The 18,578-nt window shown below is 47.1% G+C and overlaps 1 protein-coding gene and 1 long non-coding RNA gene across 2 annotated transcripts in view; both read right to left on the bottom strand.

The window, feature by feature from the left end:
• Positions 1-18,578, bottom strand: part of LOC310677739 — a 304,619-nt gene that overhangs the window by 258,294 nt on the left and 27,747 nt on the right. The window lies entirely within an intron of this gene.
• The window catches only part of GNG2 (G protein subunit gamma 2), a 49,465-nt gene continuing 34,889 nt past the window's right edge, over positions 4,003-18,578 (bottom strand). The window contains exons 2-4 of the mRNA XM_083440731.1: positions 13,942-14,022; positions 12,634-12,766; positions 4,003-4,906 (exon numbers count right to left, since the gene is read on the bottom strand). Coding sequence (XP_083296857.1) covers positions 4,778-4,906; positions 12,634-12,720 — 216 coding nt within the window. The 5' untranslated portion in view covers positions 12,721-12,766; positions 13,942-14,022 and the 3' untranslated portion in view covers positions 4,003-4,777. The remainder of the gene's footprint in view (positions 4,907-12,633; positions 12,767-13,941; positions 14,023-18,578) is intronic.

Raw genomic sequence — 18,578 nt, 5'->3', positions numbered from 1 at the left:
TGTTACGTTTGCTTCAGGTTGCGCGTTTTCAGGTTGCGTCCCGCGACGACCCGGAAGTACCGGAAAGGGTTACTTCCGGGTTTCGCTGCTCGCGCATGAGCAGACACACAAAATGAGGTGTGCATGCGCAGAAGCGACGAATCGCGACCTGCAGACGCGGATTGCTTGCTTTTCAGGTTGTAAACAGGCCTCCGGAACGGATACCCTTCGCAACCAGAGGTACCAGAGGTACTACTGAGGGCCTTATCGGTAGTGGCGCCCACCCTGTGGAACGCCCTCCCTTCAGATGTGAAGGAAATAAGCAGCTATCCTATCTTTAAAAGACATCTGAAGGCAGCCCTGTTTAGGGAAGTTTTTAATATTTAATGCTGTATTGTTTTTAACACTTGATTGGGAGCTGCCCAGAGTGGCTGGGGAGACTCAGCCAGATGGGCGGGGTATAAATAATAAATTATTATTATTAGTACCACTGTAATTGTTATTGTTGTTTAGTCGTGTCCGACTCCTCGTGACCCCATGGACCAAAGCACGTCAGGCCCTCCTGTCTTCCACTGCCTCCCGCAGTTTGGTCAAACTCATGCTTCGAGGACACTGTCCAACCATCTCGTCCTCTGTCATCCCCTTCTCCTTGTGCCCTCCCATCTTTCCCAACATCAGGGTCTTTTCCAGGGAGTCTTCTCTTCTCATGAGGTGGCCAAAGTCTTGGAGCCTCAGCTTCAGGATCTGTCCCTCCAGTGAGCACTCAGGGCTGATTTCCTTCAGAATGGATAGGTTGGATCTTCTTGCAGTCCATGGGACTCTCAAGAGTCTCCTCCAGCACCATAATTCAAAAGCATCAATTCTTCAGCGATCAGCCTTCTCTATGGTCCAGCTCTTAATTATTATCTGCTACCAGGACACATTTAGATCAGCCTTCACCAGCCTGGTGTGCTCCAGATGTTTTGGGCCAGGATGGCAGAGGTTGCTCTTCTCCTTTACCTCACCCAGGTCTCTCTTTCTCCCCACCCTCTTCCCAGGAAGAAAAGGCGAAGGTTGCCCCATATCTTAGAATCATAGAGTTGGAAGAGACCACAAGGGCCATCGAGTCCAACCCCCTGCCAAGCAGGAAACACCATCAGAGCACTCCTGACATATGGTTGCCAAGCCTCTGCTTAAAGACCTCCAAAGAAGGAGACTCCACCACACTCCTTGGCAGCAAATTCCACTGTCAAACAGCTCTTACTGTCAGGAAGTTCTTCCTAATGTTTAGGTGGAATCTTCTTTCTTGTAGTTTGGATCCATTGCTCCGTGTCCGCTTCTCTGGAGCAGCAGAAAACAACCTTTCTCCCTCCTCTATGTGACATCCTTTTATATATTTGAACATGGCTATCATATCACCCCTTAACCTCCTCTTCTCCAGGCTAAACATGCCCAGCTCCCTTAGCCGTTCCTCATAAGGCATCGTTTCCAAGCCTTTGACCATCTTCCATGAACCTAATCCTTTACAGCCATCCAGGTTGGACGCGATCACCAGCTCTTGTGGGTTCCCCATATTGCCAGCAGGATGAGAAAGCACATGCTGCCTCCTCTCACTCACTGTACAGCCATCAGAGCCGGCGGCAGCTACAGATACTTCTGATCATCTCTCTTCCAATGCCCGTTTCATCCAGGGAGCCTCCAGCCCCCACCTGCTTTGTACTTTGTCTATCATGCCATGCAAACCTGGGAGGAAACAAGGCACCCTCTTCCACCAGCCCAGTGGTTCAAGAGTGGACAGTTCCACCCCTCTGGGCGTGGTGGGATTGCCTAGTGGGCCTGTTAAGAGGCAAGGGAGCGGCAGAGGGGCAAGTGAGCTGGGTATGTCACTGAAAACAGAACCGGGATTCAAAATGGCCTTAAACAGTTTGGAGAACTGGGTGCAAGCTAACAAAATGAATTTCAGTAGGGACAAACGTAAGGTTCTGCACTTAGGCAGGAAGAACCAGAGGCACAAATATAGGATGGGGGACACCTGGCTTACTAGGAGTACATGTGAAAAGGATCTAAGAGTCGTGGTGGACCCCAAGCTTAACATGGGGCCACAGTGTGATGCAGCAGCAAAAAAAGCTAATGCTATTCTAGGCTGCATCAACAGAGTTCTAGTGTCCAGATCAAGGGAAGTAATAGTCCCACTCTATTCTGCCTTGGTCAGGCCACACTTGGAATACTGTGTTCAATTCTGGGCATCACAATTTAAGAAGGATGTTGACAAGCTGGAAGGTGTCCAGAGGAGGGCAACCAAGATGATCAAGGGTCTGGAAACCAAGCCTTGTGAGGAACGGTTGAAGGAGCTGGGGATGCTTAGCCTGGAAAAGAGGAGGCTGAGGGGAGATAGGATAGTCATCTTCAAATATCTCAAGGGCTGTCAGATGGAGGAGGGATCATGCTTGTTTTCTCCTGCTCTGGAGGGGAGGACTCGAACCCATGGCTTCAAGTCACGAGAAAGGAGATCCCGGCTAAACATCAGGAAGAGCTTTCTGATAGCAACAGCTGCTCAAAAGTAAGACACTCTCCCTCCGGAGGTGGTGGACTCTCCTTCCTTGGAGGTTTATATGCAGACGTTGGACGGCCATCTGTCATGGATGCTTTAGCTGAGATTCCTGCATTGCAGGGGGTTGGTCTAAATGACCCTAAGGGTCCCTTCCAACTCCACAATTCTATGAAATGACAACAGACTTTCAAAAACTAATATCTCTGGATCAAGTTCATCCCTTTTTGGGGGGTTAATTAATAGTTTTAGGTGGATTCTGAATGTGCAAATGTATGTAGAATTTTATTGTGCTATTATCGTCCTTGGTGGGCCGTGCAAGCCACTATTCTGAATGCTTTCTATAGGGTAGTGGGATATCTTTAGAGAACCAAGGGAGTTTGGGTACCACTGCTTTAGCCCAGCAAAGCATCCCCAACATGGGGACAGCTTTGCCTTCTGAGATGGTGACCACTGCCTATAGAACTATCAGGAAATGACTGGCAGAATCCGAGACCAGGGACAAGAGTCGATGGAGGAAGATTGGAAAAAATTTAAAGTATATTTACAGAAATATTGCAAAATTAATGAATGTTAGAAGATGAATGTTAATGAATGAATGAATTAATTAATTAATGTTAGAAGAATATTGGAATGAAGTTACATGGTTTTAGCAGAAGGGTTATTAAGAACTATATGAATATTAATTGTTAATGTGCCAAAGTGGAAAATTTAAAGTTAAATTAAAGGTAAAGGTACCCCTGCCCGTACGGGCCAGTCTTGCCAGACTCTAGGGTTGTGCGCCCATCTCACTTAAGAGGCCGGGGGCCAGCGCTGTCCGCAGACACTTCCGGGTCACATGGCCAGTGTGACATCGCTGCTCTGGCGAGCCAGCGCAGCACACGGAACGCCGTTTACCTTCCCGCTGGTAAGCGGTCCCTATTTATCTACTTGCACCCGAAGGTGCTTTCGAACTGCTAGGTTGGCAGGCGCTGGGACCGAACGACGGGAGCGCACCCCGCCACGGGGATTCGAACCGCCGACCTTTCGATCGGCAAGTCCTAGGTGCTGAGGCTTTAACCCACAGCGCCACCCGCGTCCCTTAAAGTTAAATTGTTTTAGGATAAATTATAGAACAAAAATTGAAGAAGAGGGAAAGGATTTGTTGAACCAGCTAATTTGAACTAGAATACAAAAAAGGGAGGTGCGAGGAAGTGAAGGAAATAAGCAAATGAAAGATATAGATATGAAACTTGGATGTGTGTTTAAATGTTTTTGTTTTTTTGTTGTATTGTTGTACTGTATCTTTTTTATTGTTGATGTATTGTCTGTTGAATTTATGTATTGTTTTTCTCTACCTTTTTTCTTCTTATAACTATAAAATTTCTAATAAATATTTTTTAAAAAATAATAATAGACCTATCAGCAGTCTTACGATGCTCACTGTAACGGCACCATAATAACAACACAGAAGTCTGCGATACAAGGTGAGTAAAAGGACGAGTCAAAATGCCCCATCAATCACAACGTACAGTTTTTACTTGCAGAACAAACAAACAAATAAAAAGCTACCAAATACAAGTGTTAGAAAAACAGTGGTAGTAACTACGTCAGGAATGTACACTGCGGCCTCCCAGGCCCTTCCGAAGCTATGGCACATCCTTAGTTAAATCCTTGGAAAAGAACAAAATTGGCCGAGAGTGAACAGCAACTGCAATTCTGGTCCCCTGTCCCCCTCGCATGGAGCTACTCTAAAAATGCTACATACACACAAGACCCAAATGCTAAGGAACATCGGAATAAATCTAACCTGCTGCGATAATTTTACGATTCAACATAAATAACTGAGTGACATTTTTTTTGGGGGGGGGCACAAAAAAGGAATAAGGATATTATGTACATACACACACAGAGATACACAACCCTTTTCAACCACGCTCTGCACAGCCCTCTTTTTTTGGAAAGAAAAAGACCAAAGGGTTTTTGTCTGGCAAGAGCGTAAGTGGACATCAATTTTTACTCTTTTACACATTCCCCCCTCCCTTTCCAGACAACTCTGCAGATGTCAAGATCTTTAGCCTCGTAACGTAGAGCAACATCACCATTCCATTCTCCCAAGAAGGCAGCCGTTTTCTTTTTTCTTTTTATCATGCACTTCTCTGTAAACTTCCAGGCCATTTTGATTTTATGTTTTAAATTGGGTGGACTCTGGAGACACGTCCACGTTGCTGAAAAAATCTCTACATCAGTGTCCAGGGCGGCCCAAATTGGGGTCACAGGCTCCTGTGAGGTTTACAGAATGGCGCAGAAAAACTTCTTCTCTCTAAAGGGGTTTTCTGAAGCAGGGACCGGAGTCAATAGAGGGTCTTCTTTGGCGTGGGCTTCGCAGTACGCCATCAGGTCTGCGGCGGCTTTCGACACCTAGGAAGAAAGAGAGAGGAGGTCAAGTTCTCAAAGAGCAGTTACTTGGGCAAGGAAGCCCACGGAGGCAGAAGATGGAGACCTGAAACCCTATAATAAATAATAATAATAATAATATTCTATTAGGAATAATAGGGAATGATATTAGAAAGAATGATGTGAAATTATTTAGGTACGCAGTGACAGCAGCAAGAATTTTGATGGCCCAGAAATAGAAACAGGAAGAAATGCCGACTAGGGAAGAATGGAGAATGAAGCTGATGGAATATGCAGAGATGGACAAATTGACTGGGAAAATAAGGAACCAACGCGACCAGAGATTTTCCGAGGACTGGAATAAATTTACAGAATATATCAAAAATGTATGTGAGGAACAACTAACGCTTGTTGGTTTTCAAGAAGCTTTGTGAAAAAGACTGATTGAAATGTTGCTTGAATGATATGATAAGATTAAGATTGCTAAAGTGCAATATAAATTTAAGAAATGTGAGTAGTAGTAATAATATGGAGAATTGTCAGATAGGCTGAGGGAAGTCCAAAAGATGTATATGTAAAAAGCGAATGTTAAATATGGTTGGAATGTTTATTGGAAACTGAATAAAAATTAATTATTAAATAAATAAATAAATAAATAAATTTTTATTTATACCCCGCCCTCCCCAGCCAAGGCTGGGCTCAGGGCGGCTAACAAGCAATAATAAAAACAAGTTGAATGAATACAACTTAAAAACAAAATTAAAACACAACATTAAAACATTAAAATATTAAAATGTAGCCTCATCGCAGGAGGAGAAAGGAAAAGAAAAAAGAAAGAGGGGGAGGGAATCAAATTGGCTCCAAGCCAGAGGCCAGGCAGAACAGCTCTGTCTTACAGGCCCTGCAGAAAGAAATCAGATCCTGCAGGGCCCTGGTCTCATGAGGCAGAGTGTTCCACCAGACCGGAGCCAGAGCTGAAAAGGCCCTGGCACTGGTTGAGGCTAATCTGACATCCTTAGGGCCTGGGACCTCTAGGGTGTTGCTATTTATGGACCTTGAGGCTCTCCGTGGGGCATACCGGGAGAGGCGGTCCCGTAGGTACGAGGGTCTCTAGATATTAATAGACTCTCTTTTTTTATATATAAATAATTTTTATTATATTTCCAATAAGTGTTTTATCCAAATTTGACATTTGCTTTAACATAAACATCTTTTGGACTTCCATCAGCCTATCTGACAATTCTCCATAATCTCACTACATCTCACATTTCTTACATTTATATTGCACTTTATCTCTCTTAGTCTTAACCTTTCTTTTAAACAACATTTCTATCAATCTTTTTCACAAAGCTTCTTGAAAGCCAACAAGCGTTAGTTGCTCCTCACATTCATTTTTGATATATTCTGTAAATTTACTCCAGTCCTCGGAAAATCTCTGATCGCGTTGGTTCCTTATTTTCCCAGTCAATTTGTCCATCTCTGCATACTCCATCAATTTCATTCTCCATTCTTCCTTGGTCGGCATTTCTTCCTGCTTCCATTTCTGGGCCATCAAAATTCTGGCTGCTGTCACTGCATATCTAAACAGTTTCACATCTTTCCTGCTAATTTCATTCCCTACTATCCCAAGTAGAAATGTTTCTTAATGAATGTATATTTCAACATTTTCTTCATCTCATTATAAATCATTTCCCAGAAGCATTTCACTTTTTTGCATTCCCACCACATATGGTAAAATAGACTCTCAACTTGCACAAAGTCAATGCAAGTTTTCCTCCGACTGCAACAGAAATCTACCCTCCTGTAGCAAAGAATCATAGACACCGAGAGACAACAGGACTGCTCAAGGTGCCCCGACTATAAAATGGGAGAAATCGAGAGATATATAGCGAGCATATCTCTTCTTTCTCGTATCCAAAAATGCATGAAGGGCTTTTACACTCGCCAGAAGCTCGGCTCTGCCCTCGCTGGTCCTGGAAGGATTCTTTTTTAAAAAGTCCCATATGCGCAGAGATTTTGCACCTGTTTATTGGGGGAGATAGGAAGCCCAGAGCACTTGTTCTTTAGGTGTCCCTTTTATGAAGAGGCACATAGTGAGACCATTGATCCCCTGCTGGTGAGGTTTGCTGACCTCCCGGAAAAGCAAAAATTTGACCTTTTCCTGTCAGGAGGCAGTGATGGCCATCAACTGTGTGACACGGCAGCTAAAAAAGCCAATGCAATTCTGGGCTGCATCAATAGGAGTAGAGCATCTAGATCAAGGGAAGTAATAGTGCCACTGTATTCTGCTCTGGTCAGACCTCACCTGGAGTACTGTGTCCAGTTCTGGGCACCACAGTTCAAGAAGGACACTGACAAACTGGAACGTGTCCAGAGGAGGGCAACCAAAATGGTCAAAGGCCTGGAAACGATGCCTTATGAGGAACGGCTAAGGGAGCTGGGCATGTTTAGCCTGGAGAAGAGGAGGTTAAGGGGTGATATGATAGCCATGTTCAAATATATTAAAGGATGTCTCATAGAGGAGGGAGAAAGGTTGTTTTCTGCTGCTCCAGAGAAGCGGACACGGAGCAATGGATCCAAACTACAAGAAAGAAGATTCCACCTAAACATTAGGAAGAACTTCCTGACAGTAAAAGCTGTTTGACAGTGGAATTTGCTGCCAAGGAGTGTGGTGGAGTCTCCTTCTTTGGAGGTCTTTAAGCAGAGGCTTGACAACCATATGTCAGGAGTGCTCTGATGGCGTTTTCTGCTTGGCAGGGGGTTGGACTTGATGGCCCTTGTGGTCTCTTCCAACTCTATGATTCTATGATTCTATGAACTTTGATGGCTTTAAAAGAGGATCAGACCTGATCATGGAGGAGAGGGCTATTCTCTGCCTCCACAATCTCAGGCTCAGGAGGAAAGAGGGCTCTTGTCCTCAGGTCCTGCTTGCGGGTTTTGCACGTGCATCTGGTTCGTCACTGTGAGAACAGGATCTGGACTAGATGGGCCATTGGGCAAATCCAGCAGGTTATTTTTATGTTCTTATTCCGTAATCTCACAGCGGTGGCTGTGAGAAGCTGTGGTTGTGAGTATCTGTTGGGTATTCTCTCTCTCTCTGTGTGAGAATCATTTGTTCCACAAACAAAGAACAAAGAAGCAGAAGGCCGAGATTGTTTGGTCTATGAAATGACATATTCTGTGGGAACTGTCCTATGGACATGCGCAGTGTGGCAGGAAGTACTGATAACAATGGTTCTGTGCAACTTGTAACTTGTTGTGAGTCTCTTGCTTGAGCCTTGTGGTGAGAGAAGCAGAGAGAGTGTCTTGGAGTCTTGTTGGACTCTAATAAGCTACCTTTGAAGGTGATCCGGAAACTGCAATTAATCCAGAATGCGGCAGCTAGACTGGTGACTGGGAGAGGCCACCGGGACCACATAACACCGGTCCTGAAAGACCTGCACGGGCTCCCAGGACGTTTCTGAGCATAATTCAAAGTGTTGGTGCTGACCTTGAAAGCCCTAAACGGTCTCAGCCCAGTATATCTGAAGGAGCGTCTCCACCCCCATCGTTCAGCCCGGACACTGAAGTTCAGCTCCAAGGGCCTTCTGGTGGTTCCCTCACTGAGAGAAGCCATGTTACAGGGAACCAGGCAGAGGGCCTTCTTGGTGGCGGCACCCGCCCTGTGGAACACCCTCCCCCCAGATGTCAAAGAGAAAAATAACTACCAAACTTTTAGAAGACATCTGAAGGCAGCCTTGTTTAGGGAAGCTTTTAATGTTTAATAGACTATTGTATTTTAGTGTTTTGTTGGAAGCCGCCCAGAGTGGCCGGGGAAACTCAGCCAGATGGGCGGGGTATAAATAATTTTATTATTAATTATTATTATTAGGTAAAGGTAAATGGACCCCTGACCATTAGGTCCAGTCGTGGCTGACTGTGGGGTTGTGGTGCTCATCTCGCTTTATTGGCCGAGGGAGCCAGCGTACAGCTTCCGGGTCATGTGGACAGCATGACCAAGCCGCTTCTGGCGAACCAGAGCAGCGCACAGAAACGCTGTTTACCTTCCCGCTGGAGTGGTACCTATTTATCTACTTGCACTTTGACGTGCTTTCGAACTGCTAGGTTGGCAGGAGCAGGGACCGAGCAACGGGAGCTCACCCCGTCACAGGGATTCGAACCACTGACCTTCTGATCTGCAAGTCCTAGGCTCTGTGGTTTAACCCACAGTGCCACCCGCGTCCCTAATTATTATTATTATTACTGTAAATATTTGCTACCAATATGCTTTTATTCCTGTCAAGTAAACCTCTACACTTGACTGAATCTTTATGGCATCCATGAGTGTTTATGGCCTACTGTGTGTACCTTCAACCCCAAAGACGCTTCCAAGGCAGCAGCTGCGTTGAGATGTAACTCTGCTGAGCATGGATACTGGCACACACAGGCAGCGAAAGTGATGCCGGACCCAATCCTACAAAATCATCCATCAGATGTTGATGGATTGATCCAACGGTATCATGATGGGGTCCTGTCCTTTTGAATTTGCCACTACTCTACTGGGTGGGTGGGGCTGAGCCCCATTTGCCCTAATGGATCAGCTCCCAATATAAAGAACACCCCTTCTCTCTTCCTAGTGGCAAAATGAATCTTGCCACTCTCCCTCTTTTGCCCAAATTTCGTAATTCCCAGAGCCGTGCTGGCCTCAGCCTCATTTCTCCTCCCACCCCTGCAAATGAACCAGAGTGGAAACCAAAATTCAGGGAGCTGATCTCTCAAAAAACCGCATTGTGCAAACTATGCCTTCGTTGAAATCCCCTCTCTCTGCAGTGGGGAAGACACAGACAGACACACAAGGGAGAGGCAAATCTCTTCATTCTAACTTCTCCGTTACATATTTTTCCAATCTTCACTTCCTCACATTTCCACATCTGCTTGCCGATTCTTTTTAAGAAGCCCTCATGAAAAATTATCAGCGTTTTCGTGCTCCTTTTTCACGCTACGTCCAATTTTGCTGTGCAGTTTTGTCCAGCACATGTCATTTTGCAGTTCCCCCCACAATAAGGCATTTTGGTACACATTCGTCGGCGGGAGAGCTTCATTGCAAAATTCAGAAAGTGTGAATCTCAAAGGACGGCTGTGTTTTGGCTCAGGTATGGTTTCAGAAACTGAGCTGGGTAGGTTTGTCTTTAAAGGCAAATGGAATGGATTTTCTCCTATGTTCTTCGTCTGCGCCAGGTACACCTTGGGAAATTTCCCAAACCCAAGTCCAGCCTGCAACGTATGTGTTTTTGTGTAATAGCAACCAACCCCTTGATAACGCAAGGCTGGCCGAGACCCCTTTCTAAGTATGCCAAGCCACGGTGAAGGATGCTTGCTGTTGCCATAGTAACGCAGGGAGAAAGCCGCAAGCCGCAGCCATCTAGCACATTTTAACACAAAGGCTCTCTGAATTTCTGCCCATGGATAGCAGGGCAGGTTACCCCATTTAACAAAAGAACAACCAGAAAAATACAGGTAGGAAATGCTAACTCGAGCCAAGCCAAGTTCCCACAACGTGGCAATGCACTGGAAATGGCTTGAGGATTCGAAAATCGAGGGCGTGCCTGAATGGTGGAATCGCTGTCGCTTACGGACTCACTGTTAAAACCGTGTTTATGGAAGGCAATCTTACTCGGCTATGAATGATCGCCAAAGAAGAAGAAAGAAGATTCGCTGGCACACAGGGGCAAAATTTCATTTACCAAGACACGGGTGGGCAGACTTGCAGGATCTGGTGTTGTTGTTTTTTTAATCCTGATATCCGCCAACTTGAACCAGGAACAAAAGATCTGCTCTTGAAACGAATAGATTTGGAGCCCAGGAAATTGTTATGAATACCAGAGCGGGTGGCGCTGTGGGTTAAAGCCTCAGCGCCTAGGGCTTGCCGATCGAAAGGTCGGCGGTTCGAATCCCCGCAGCGGGGTGCGCTCCCGCTGTTCGGTCCCAGCGCCTGCCAACCTAGCAGTTCAAAAGCACTCTTGGGTGCAAGTAGATAAATAGGGACCGCTTACTAGCGGGAAGGTAAACGGCGTTTCCGTGTGCGGCTCTGGCTCGCCAGAGCAGCTTCGTCACGCTGGCCACGTGACCCGGAAGTGTCTTCGGACAGCGCTGGCCCCCGGCCTCTTTGAGTGAGATGGGCGCACAACCCTAGAGTCTGTCAAGACTGGCCCTTACGGGCAGGGGGTACCAGAGCTGAAGGGAGCTCTTGGTCTTGTCACAAAAGAAATCCACTCCTGATTGTCCCCCACGCCAACACCCCAGATTTCTCCCTGGATGGCGGGGGTGGAGTCGCTTCATCGTTGCAAATTCTAGCCAGTCTACTTGAGAACATAAAAAGAGCTTGGTGGATCAGGCCCATCTAGCCCAGCCTCCTGTTCTCACAGTGGCCGAACACATGCCCCAATGAGGAACCCTCAAGCAGGATTCGAATACAAGACCGTTCTCATTTTCTGCAGTTTCTAGCAACAGGCATTCATAAGCATCACTGATTCCAGCTACAATAGCAGAGCAGAACCACTGTGGGGAATAGCCCTTGATTGCGCTCTCCTCCATGAATTTTGCTAGTTGTCTTTTAAAGCCATCTAAGATGGCGGCCATCCCTGCCTCCTGTGGCAGCGAGTTCCACCGTTTAACGACGTGCTGTCCTGAATTGTCCAATTCCATGGACTCCCAACTCCCACCATCCCCAAGTTGGCTGGGGCTTATGGGAGTTGTAGTCCCAAGAACTTCTGCAGGGCCAAAGCTGTGCCATCCCTTTTTTTAAAAAACAGCAACATCCCCTTCCCCCAAGCCAGGCATAGGCAACCTTCGGCTTTCCAGATGTTTGGGACTACAATTCCCAACATCCCTGACCACTGGTCCTGTTACTTATGTACTAAGTGGAATTGGATCCAAAATGCAGCAGCCTGATTGGTCCTAGAACAGTAGGATCCAGAATGCAGCAGTCTGATTGGTCCTAGAACAATAGGATTCAGAATGCAGCAGTCTGATTGGCCCTAGAACAATAGGATCCAGAATGCAGCAGTCTGATTGGTCCTAGAACAATAGGATCCAGAATGCAGCAGTCTGATTGGTCCTAGAACAATAGGATCCAGAATGCAGCAGCCTGATTGGTCCTAGAACAATAGGATCCAGAATGCAGCAGCCTGATTGGTCCTAGAACAATAGGATCCAAAATGCAGCAGTCTGATGGGTCCTAGAACAAAGGATCCAGAATGCAGCAGTCTGATTGGTCCTAGAACAATAGGATCCAGAATGAAGCAGTCTGTTTGGTCCTAGAACAATAGGATCCAGAATGCAGCAGTCTGATTGGTCCTAGAACAATAGGATTCAGAATGCAGCAGTCTGATTGGTCCTAGAACAATAGAATTCAGAATGAAGCAGTCTGTTTGGTCCTAGAACAATGCAGCAGTATGATTGGTCCGCAGGAGCCACCCAATCCAGCTCCAGGTGGAAGTCAATCCACAACCTGATTGGCCTACAGGAGAATCCTGGAATTAGCCAATCACATGGGGCCCATTGTGTTGTGTATAAAGCAGATATTTTGGGGGAACATTCATTCCTCCTCAACACTATGAGCTGAATAAACAGCATGAAATCCACTCTCGACTCCGAGTATATTTCACTAGGGATCATGGGAGTTGTAGGCCAAAACATCTGGAGGACTGAAGGCTGCCTATGACTGCCCTAAGCCACCTGTCTGAGCCGAGAACTTGCTCGCGGGGCCTTACCTTTATTCTGTCGATGTTCGCCTCCATTTTGAGCTGCTCCACCAGTTTCCTGGCTTGCGCTATGCTGGTGGTGTTGTTGCTGGCCATCTGAACTTTCCTCGTGGGCCTGCGGGTGCTCGCCCCTCCCGGTGCACTGCAAAAGACGAGAGAATAAATCAAGGTGGTCCATCAGGAAGCTAATAAACTGCTAGGCTTGCAAAGCCATCCTCGGGGGATGAGGAATCTGATTGAGGGGACGGTGATTAATAATGATGCAAATACTACAGTTTGGTTTCATGGGCTGCAAGAAACTAGTCCACTATTTTTATTTTTAAAGTACCTTAGCTGGTGGAGAACAGAAACTCACCTTGGGAAAACACTTAGCTTGCAGAGGAGGATTCTTGTAAACTTAGGTGTATAAAAAGTAAAGTGAGTTTTGAGAAAATGCATCCCAGCTCACCCATTAGGGCATTATGCTGATACAATCTATCTATCTATCTATCTATCTATCTATCTATCTATCTATCTATCTATCTATCTTGTTATTTATACTCTGCCCACCTGACTGGGTTTCCCTAGCCACTCTGGGCGGCTCCCAACAGAATATTAAAAACACGATAAAACACCAAACATTAAAAACTTCCCTAAACAGGGCTGCCTTCAGATGTCTTCTACAAGTCAGATAGTTGTTTATTTCCTTAACATCTGATGGGAGGGCGTTCCACAGGGTGGGTGCCACTACCGAGAAGGCACTCCGCCTGGTTCAAACACAGCCAGCTCCCTCCCGCGATGTGTTTTGAGATTAGGCAGCAAGATTCCCAAGATGACTTATTTCATTTTACTTATTTCATAAAATTCATACGCCGCGTGATTGTTTTTTTAAAAAAACACAGTCAAATTGGTTTGCCAAAAAGAGAAAACAAGAACATTATCAATAAGGAAAATTAAGAACCATCCTTTAAGACTTTAGAAAAGTGAAAAACTAGTACAGTGGTACCTCGGGTTAAGAACTTAATTTGTTCTGGAGGTCCGTTCTTAACCTGAAACTGTTCTTAACCTGAAGCACCACTTTAGCTAATGGGGCCTCCCGCTGCCGCCGTGCCACCGGAGCACGATTTCTGTTCTCATCCTGAAGCAAAGTTCTTAACCTGAAGCACTATTTCTGGGTTAGCGGAGTCTGTAACCTGAAGCGTATGTAACCTGAAGCGTCTGTAACCCGAGGTACCACTGTACAACCCTCTGCAATGTTGGAATTCCCCCCCCCCCAACCCACAGCTCTGAGATTAAGGGTCTCATGTGCTAGATAGAAAATGAAGGAGGTCAATTCACCTGAAGTCAGTGTCCCCTGTGATATTCTGTGTGTAGATGATCCGAGCCGAGGATGTTCACTCCTCAAGAGTAAGGTAACCCCTGTAGAAACAAAGAGAATTGCACATGTGGGATATGTCTAAGCCCTGCTATCAGTCCCCACCAGATGCCCCTGGGGAGATCCTTTTCCCCCTCACCTCGCCCCCAATAATATTATTAACTATTATTTTTATTATTGATTGCCCACCCTTCACTTTACAGGCACCAGAGCAGCCTGCAAGCCTAAGGTTTAAAGGGGGCTTGAAACAGCTTATAACCCGAAAGACAGAGCGTGTCCAGAGGAGGGCAACCAAAATGGTCAAAGGCCTGGAAACGATGCCTTATGAGGAACGGCTAAGGGAGCTGGGCATGTTTAGCCTGGAGAAGAGGAGGTTAAGGGGGGATATGATAGCCATGTTCAAATATATAAAAGGATGTCACATAGAGGAGGGAGAAAGGTTGTTTTCTGCTGCTCCAGAGAAGCGGACACGGAGCAATGGATCCAAACTACAAGAAAGAAGATTCCACCTAAACATTAGGAAGAACTTCCTGACAGTAAGAGCTGTTCGACAGTGGAATTTGCTGCCAAGGAGTGTGGTGGAGTCTCCTTCTTTGGAGGTCTTTAAGCAGAGGCTTGACAACCATATGTCAGGAGTGCTCTGATGGTGTTTCCTGCTTGGCAGGGGGTTGGACTCAATGGCCCTTGTGGTCTCTTCCAACTCTATGATTCTATGATTCTAAGAAGAGCCGAGATTAGGATCTGGCGCCACCTCTCTCGCTGCCAGCCGGCCGATGGCCACAAACTCTGCTCCCTTTGCCCACGTGGTTTGATTTCAAACCATGCCAGCGAAGGAAGCACTTCCCTGAGGGCTTGCTGTCGGCTCTGATCAGCTGTTTGGTGACATAATTGTTTTGGCAGCAGATATTTGGGTGAGTCTCAGCCGTCGCGAGGCAGGATACACATTCAGTTCCTCTTCTGGTGTTGCTCAATTGGTTAGAGGAAATGAAGAAGGACCTGTTGTTTAAGGAAATGATTTCTCCTCTGCTGGCGGCGAGGCTGGAGGTGGCTCAATGGCGGAACGAGACAGAACCTTTATCTATGGTACCGAGGAATGTTCTCTGGAGGAAAATATTACCTGCGTGGTGACATGATGATGATGATGATGATAGTTTATTTATATCCCGCCCTCCCCAGCTGAAGCCGGGCTCAAAGCGGCTAACAACAGTAAAATAATACAACATTCTAAAAACATTTCATTATAAAATCAGTTCAAATCAAATTAATGGCAACCATTGGGCTAGAGTTCTGTGAGGATTGCCAAAGGAGGGGGTCAGCCCTGGCAGAACAGCTCGGTCTTGCAGGCCCTACGGAAAGATGTCAAGTCCCACAGGGCCCTAGTCTCTTGTGACAGAGTGTTCCACCAGATTGGAGCCATGGCCGAAAAAGCCCTGGCTCTGGTTGAGGCCAGCCTAACCTCCCTGTGGCCCAGGACCTCCAAGATGTTTTTGTTTGAAGACCATAAGGTCCTCCGTGGGGCATACCAGGAGAGGCCGTCCCGTAGGTCCAAGGGTCCTAGGCCGTATAAGGCTTTAAAGGTTAAAACCAGCACCTTAAACCTGATCCTGTACTCCACCGGGAGCCAGTGCAGCTGGTATAGCACCGTGTGAATGTGATCTCACAGCAAGGACCCCGTAAGGAGTCTTGCCATGGCATTCTGCACCCGCTGGAGTTTCTGGGTCAGTCTCAAGGGCAGCCCCACGTAGAGCGAGTTACAATAATCCAGTCTGAAGGTGACCGTTGCGTGGATCACAGTGGCGAGGCCAGGGCGAGAATCAAAGAGCTGCAGTTTTGGAAGGGAGCCCAAGGTGGCCTTCTGAAGGAGTCTGTTCCACTGTCAAACAGCTCTTGCTTTCCGAAAATTCTTCCTGAATTTGCCTTCTTGTCCCTTGAATCCATAGGTTGGGGTCTCACCCTCCAGAGCAAGAGGAAACAAGCTCGTTCCATCTTCTACGGGAGAGCTCTTCAGATGTTTGAAGAAGGCTACCAGCTTCTCCATCTTCTCCTGAGGCACCTCAACACGTTGGGCTGTGCTCTGGTTTGCAGAGGGCCTGTCCTGCTAAGAGATGCCCGATCAGCAGGAAAGAAAATTTTTACTGAGAGAAGAATTCCCACCTTTGCACAGATTGCAGCCGATCAGAGTAAGAGAAGTCAGCCACCGAGGATTGGCTCCCAAGGTCACTCTGGAGAAGGGGCATGGGAAGATGAGCAAGAAGAAGTTCTCTATGCATTTAGGAACACTGAAAAAGCAAGGTGCCTTGGTTTCGAGAGATGGATGGGCAAGTTCTGTTTGACGCAATGGAGATCCAAGGAAAACACAAGTCCCTCTGAAAGATATTGGCACACACCAAACCATTTCCCGCTGCACAGAAAACAGTAGATCTAGCTGAAAAGGCGACATGTGGCCGTCTGCCTTGATCCTTGAAATTCATCCCTAATCATTCTTATCACATAATTATAAGATCATTGTATAATCTTAGAAGGTGGCATGGCTGTGTGGCTGTGACTGTCATGAATTTGTCAATGTGCTATGTGAGATGCACTCACGGGAAGGCCAGATCCTGAAGCTGAGGCTCCAAGACTTTGGCCACCTCATGAGAAGAGAAGACTCCCTGGAAAAGACCCTGATGTTGGGAGAGATGGAGGGCACAAGGAGAAGGGGACGGCAGAGGACGAGATGGTTGGATAGTGTTCTTGAAGCTAACAGCATGAGTTTGACCAAACTGCGGGAGGCAGTGGAAGACAGGAGGGCCTGGCGTGCTCTGGTCCAGGGGGTCACGAGGAGTCAGACACGACTAACGACTAAACAACAACAACATGGTGAGATGCATTGCATTTCTATCAACAATACAGCCATGGTTCCTAACAGTGCATGCACACATATAAGTTAAGGTAAAGGTAAAAGGTAAAGGGACACGGGTGGCGCTGTGGGTTAAGCCACAGAGCCTAGGGCTTCCCGATCAGAATGTTGGCGGTTCGAATCCCCGCGACGGGGTGAGCTCCCGTTGTCGGTCTCTGCTCCTGCCAACCTAGCAGTTCGAAAGCACACCAAAAAGTGCAAGTAGCTAAATAGGTAGCGCTCCAGCGGGAAGGTAAACGGCGTTTCCGTGCGCTGCTCTGGTTCAGCAGAAGTGGCTTAGTCATGCTGGCCACATGACCCGGAAGCTGTACGCCGGCTCCCTCGGCCAATAAAGCGAGATGAGCGCCGCAACCCCAGAGTCGGTCATGACTGGACCTAATGGTCAGGGGTCCCTTTACCTTTACCTTTAAAGGGTAAAGGTAAAGAGATCCCTGGCTATTAGGTCCAGTCATGACCGACTCTGTGGTTGCAGTGCTCATCTCGCTTTAGTGGCCGAGGGAGCTTCCAGGTCGTGGCCAGCATGACTAAGCTGCTTCTGGCGAACTAGAGCAGTGCACAGAAACACCGTTTACCTTCCTGCCGGAGCGGTACCTATTTATCTACTTGCACTTTGACGTGCTTTCAAAATGCTAGGTTGGCAGGAGCAGGGACCGAGCAACGGGAGCTCACCCCGTCGTGGGGATTCGAACCGCCGACCTTCTGATTGGCAAGTCCTAGGCTCTGTGGTTAAACCCACAGCACCACCCGCGTCCCACATATAACTTAGCATTTGCAAATGCTGTGCAAACAGGAGTCCCACTTTTGGCAACCCTTAAGTCATGCGAATACGTGCCATAAAAAAAGCAAGAGCTATAGATTTGTTGCTCAATAAAGCGTTTGCCTGGAAAGGCAGATGTTTTGATTACCGCCATGATGACTCACTGGAGCAGGCGGTGTCTGGCAAGGAAACTGTTTGGAGAGAAAAGCCCCCCTGGTGATAATACGTTGCTTGCAGGGCGACAGAGTCAAGGGAGAGACCGTACAAGGGCCAGTCTCGTGCCTCGAATGAACGGGAAAGGGTCGGTACTTGGTGGAAGAGCAACTGCTTTGCTTGTAGAAGGCCCCAGGCTTCATTCTGGGTATCTCCAGATCCAACTCCTTGAAAGATTCCATCAACGGTGTGTCTCCGAAAAAATTTACACATCACATGGGAAGCCAGGCGAAGCCAGTGTGGTGTAGTGGTTAAGTGCGGTAGTCTCGTAATCTGGTGAACCGGGTTCGCTTCCCTGCTCCTCCACATGCAGCTGCTGGGTGACCTTGGGCCAGTCACACTTCTCTGAAGTCGCTCAGCCGCACTCACCTCACAGGTTGAGAAAGGCAGCTCTGGAGGGTGGGAGATGGTGGCCCACCTGGTTGGCATGTGTAAGATTTTCATGTCAGACACAGTAGTTGCTGAGCCAATATCTGCCTTGGTGGCTCAGGTGGTAGAGCATGAGACTTTTAATCTTGGGATCACGCGTTCGAGTCCTACCTTGGGCAAAATATTCCTGCCTTGCAGGGGGTTGGACTAGATGACCCTGGATGGTCCCTTCCAACTCTACAATTCTGAGTCTGTTATTCTGCCAGAGGTGCAGCAATTAGTTCATAGATGGCCCTGTCTCTCCATTTCCACCCTTGTCAAGAAAAGCGAGGGCATTGAGTTCTTTCACTCTGGTCGCTTGT

This window comes from Podarcis tiliguerta, assembly GCF_965153285.1.
Source record: "Podarcis tiliguerta genome assembly, chromosome: 1".
Classification (NCBI taxonomy): domain Eukaryota; kingdom Metazoa; phylum Chordata; class Lepidosauria; order Squamata; family Lacertidae; genus Podarcis; species Podarcis tiliguerta.
Note: the sequence above shows the minus strand (reverse complement) of the source record. Positions and strands in the feature narration are given on the sequence as shown.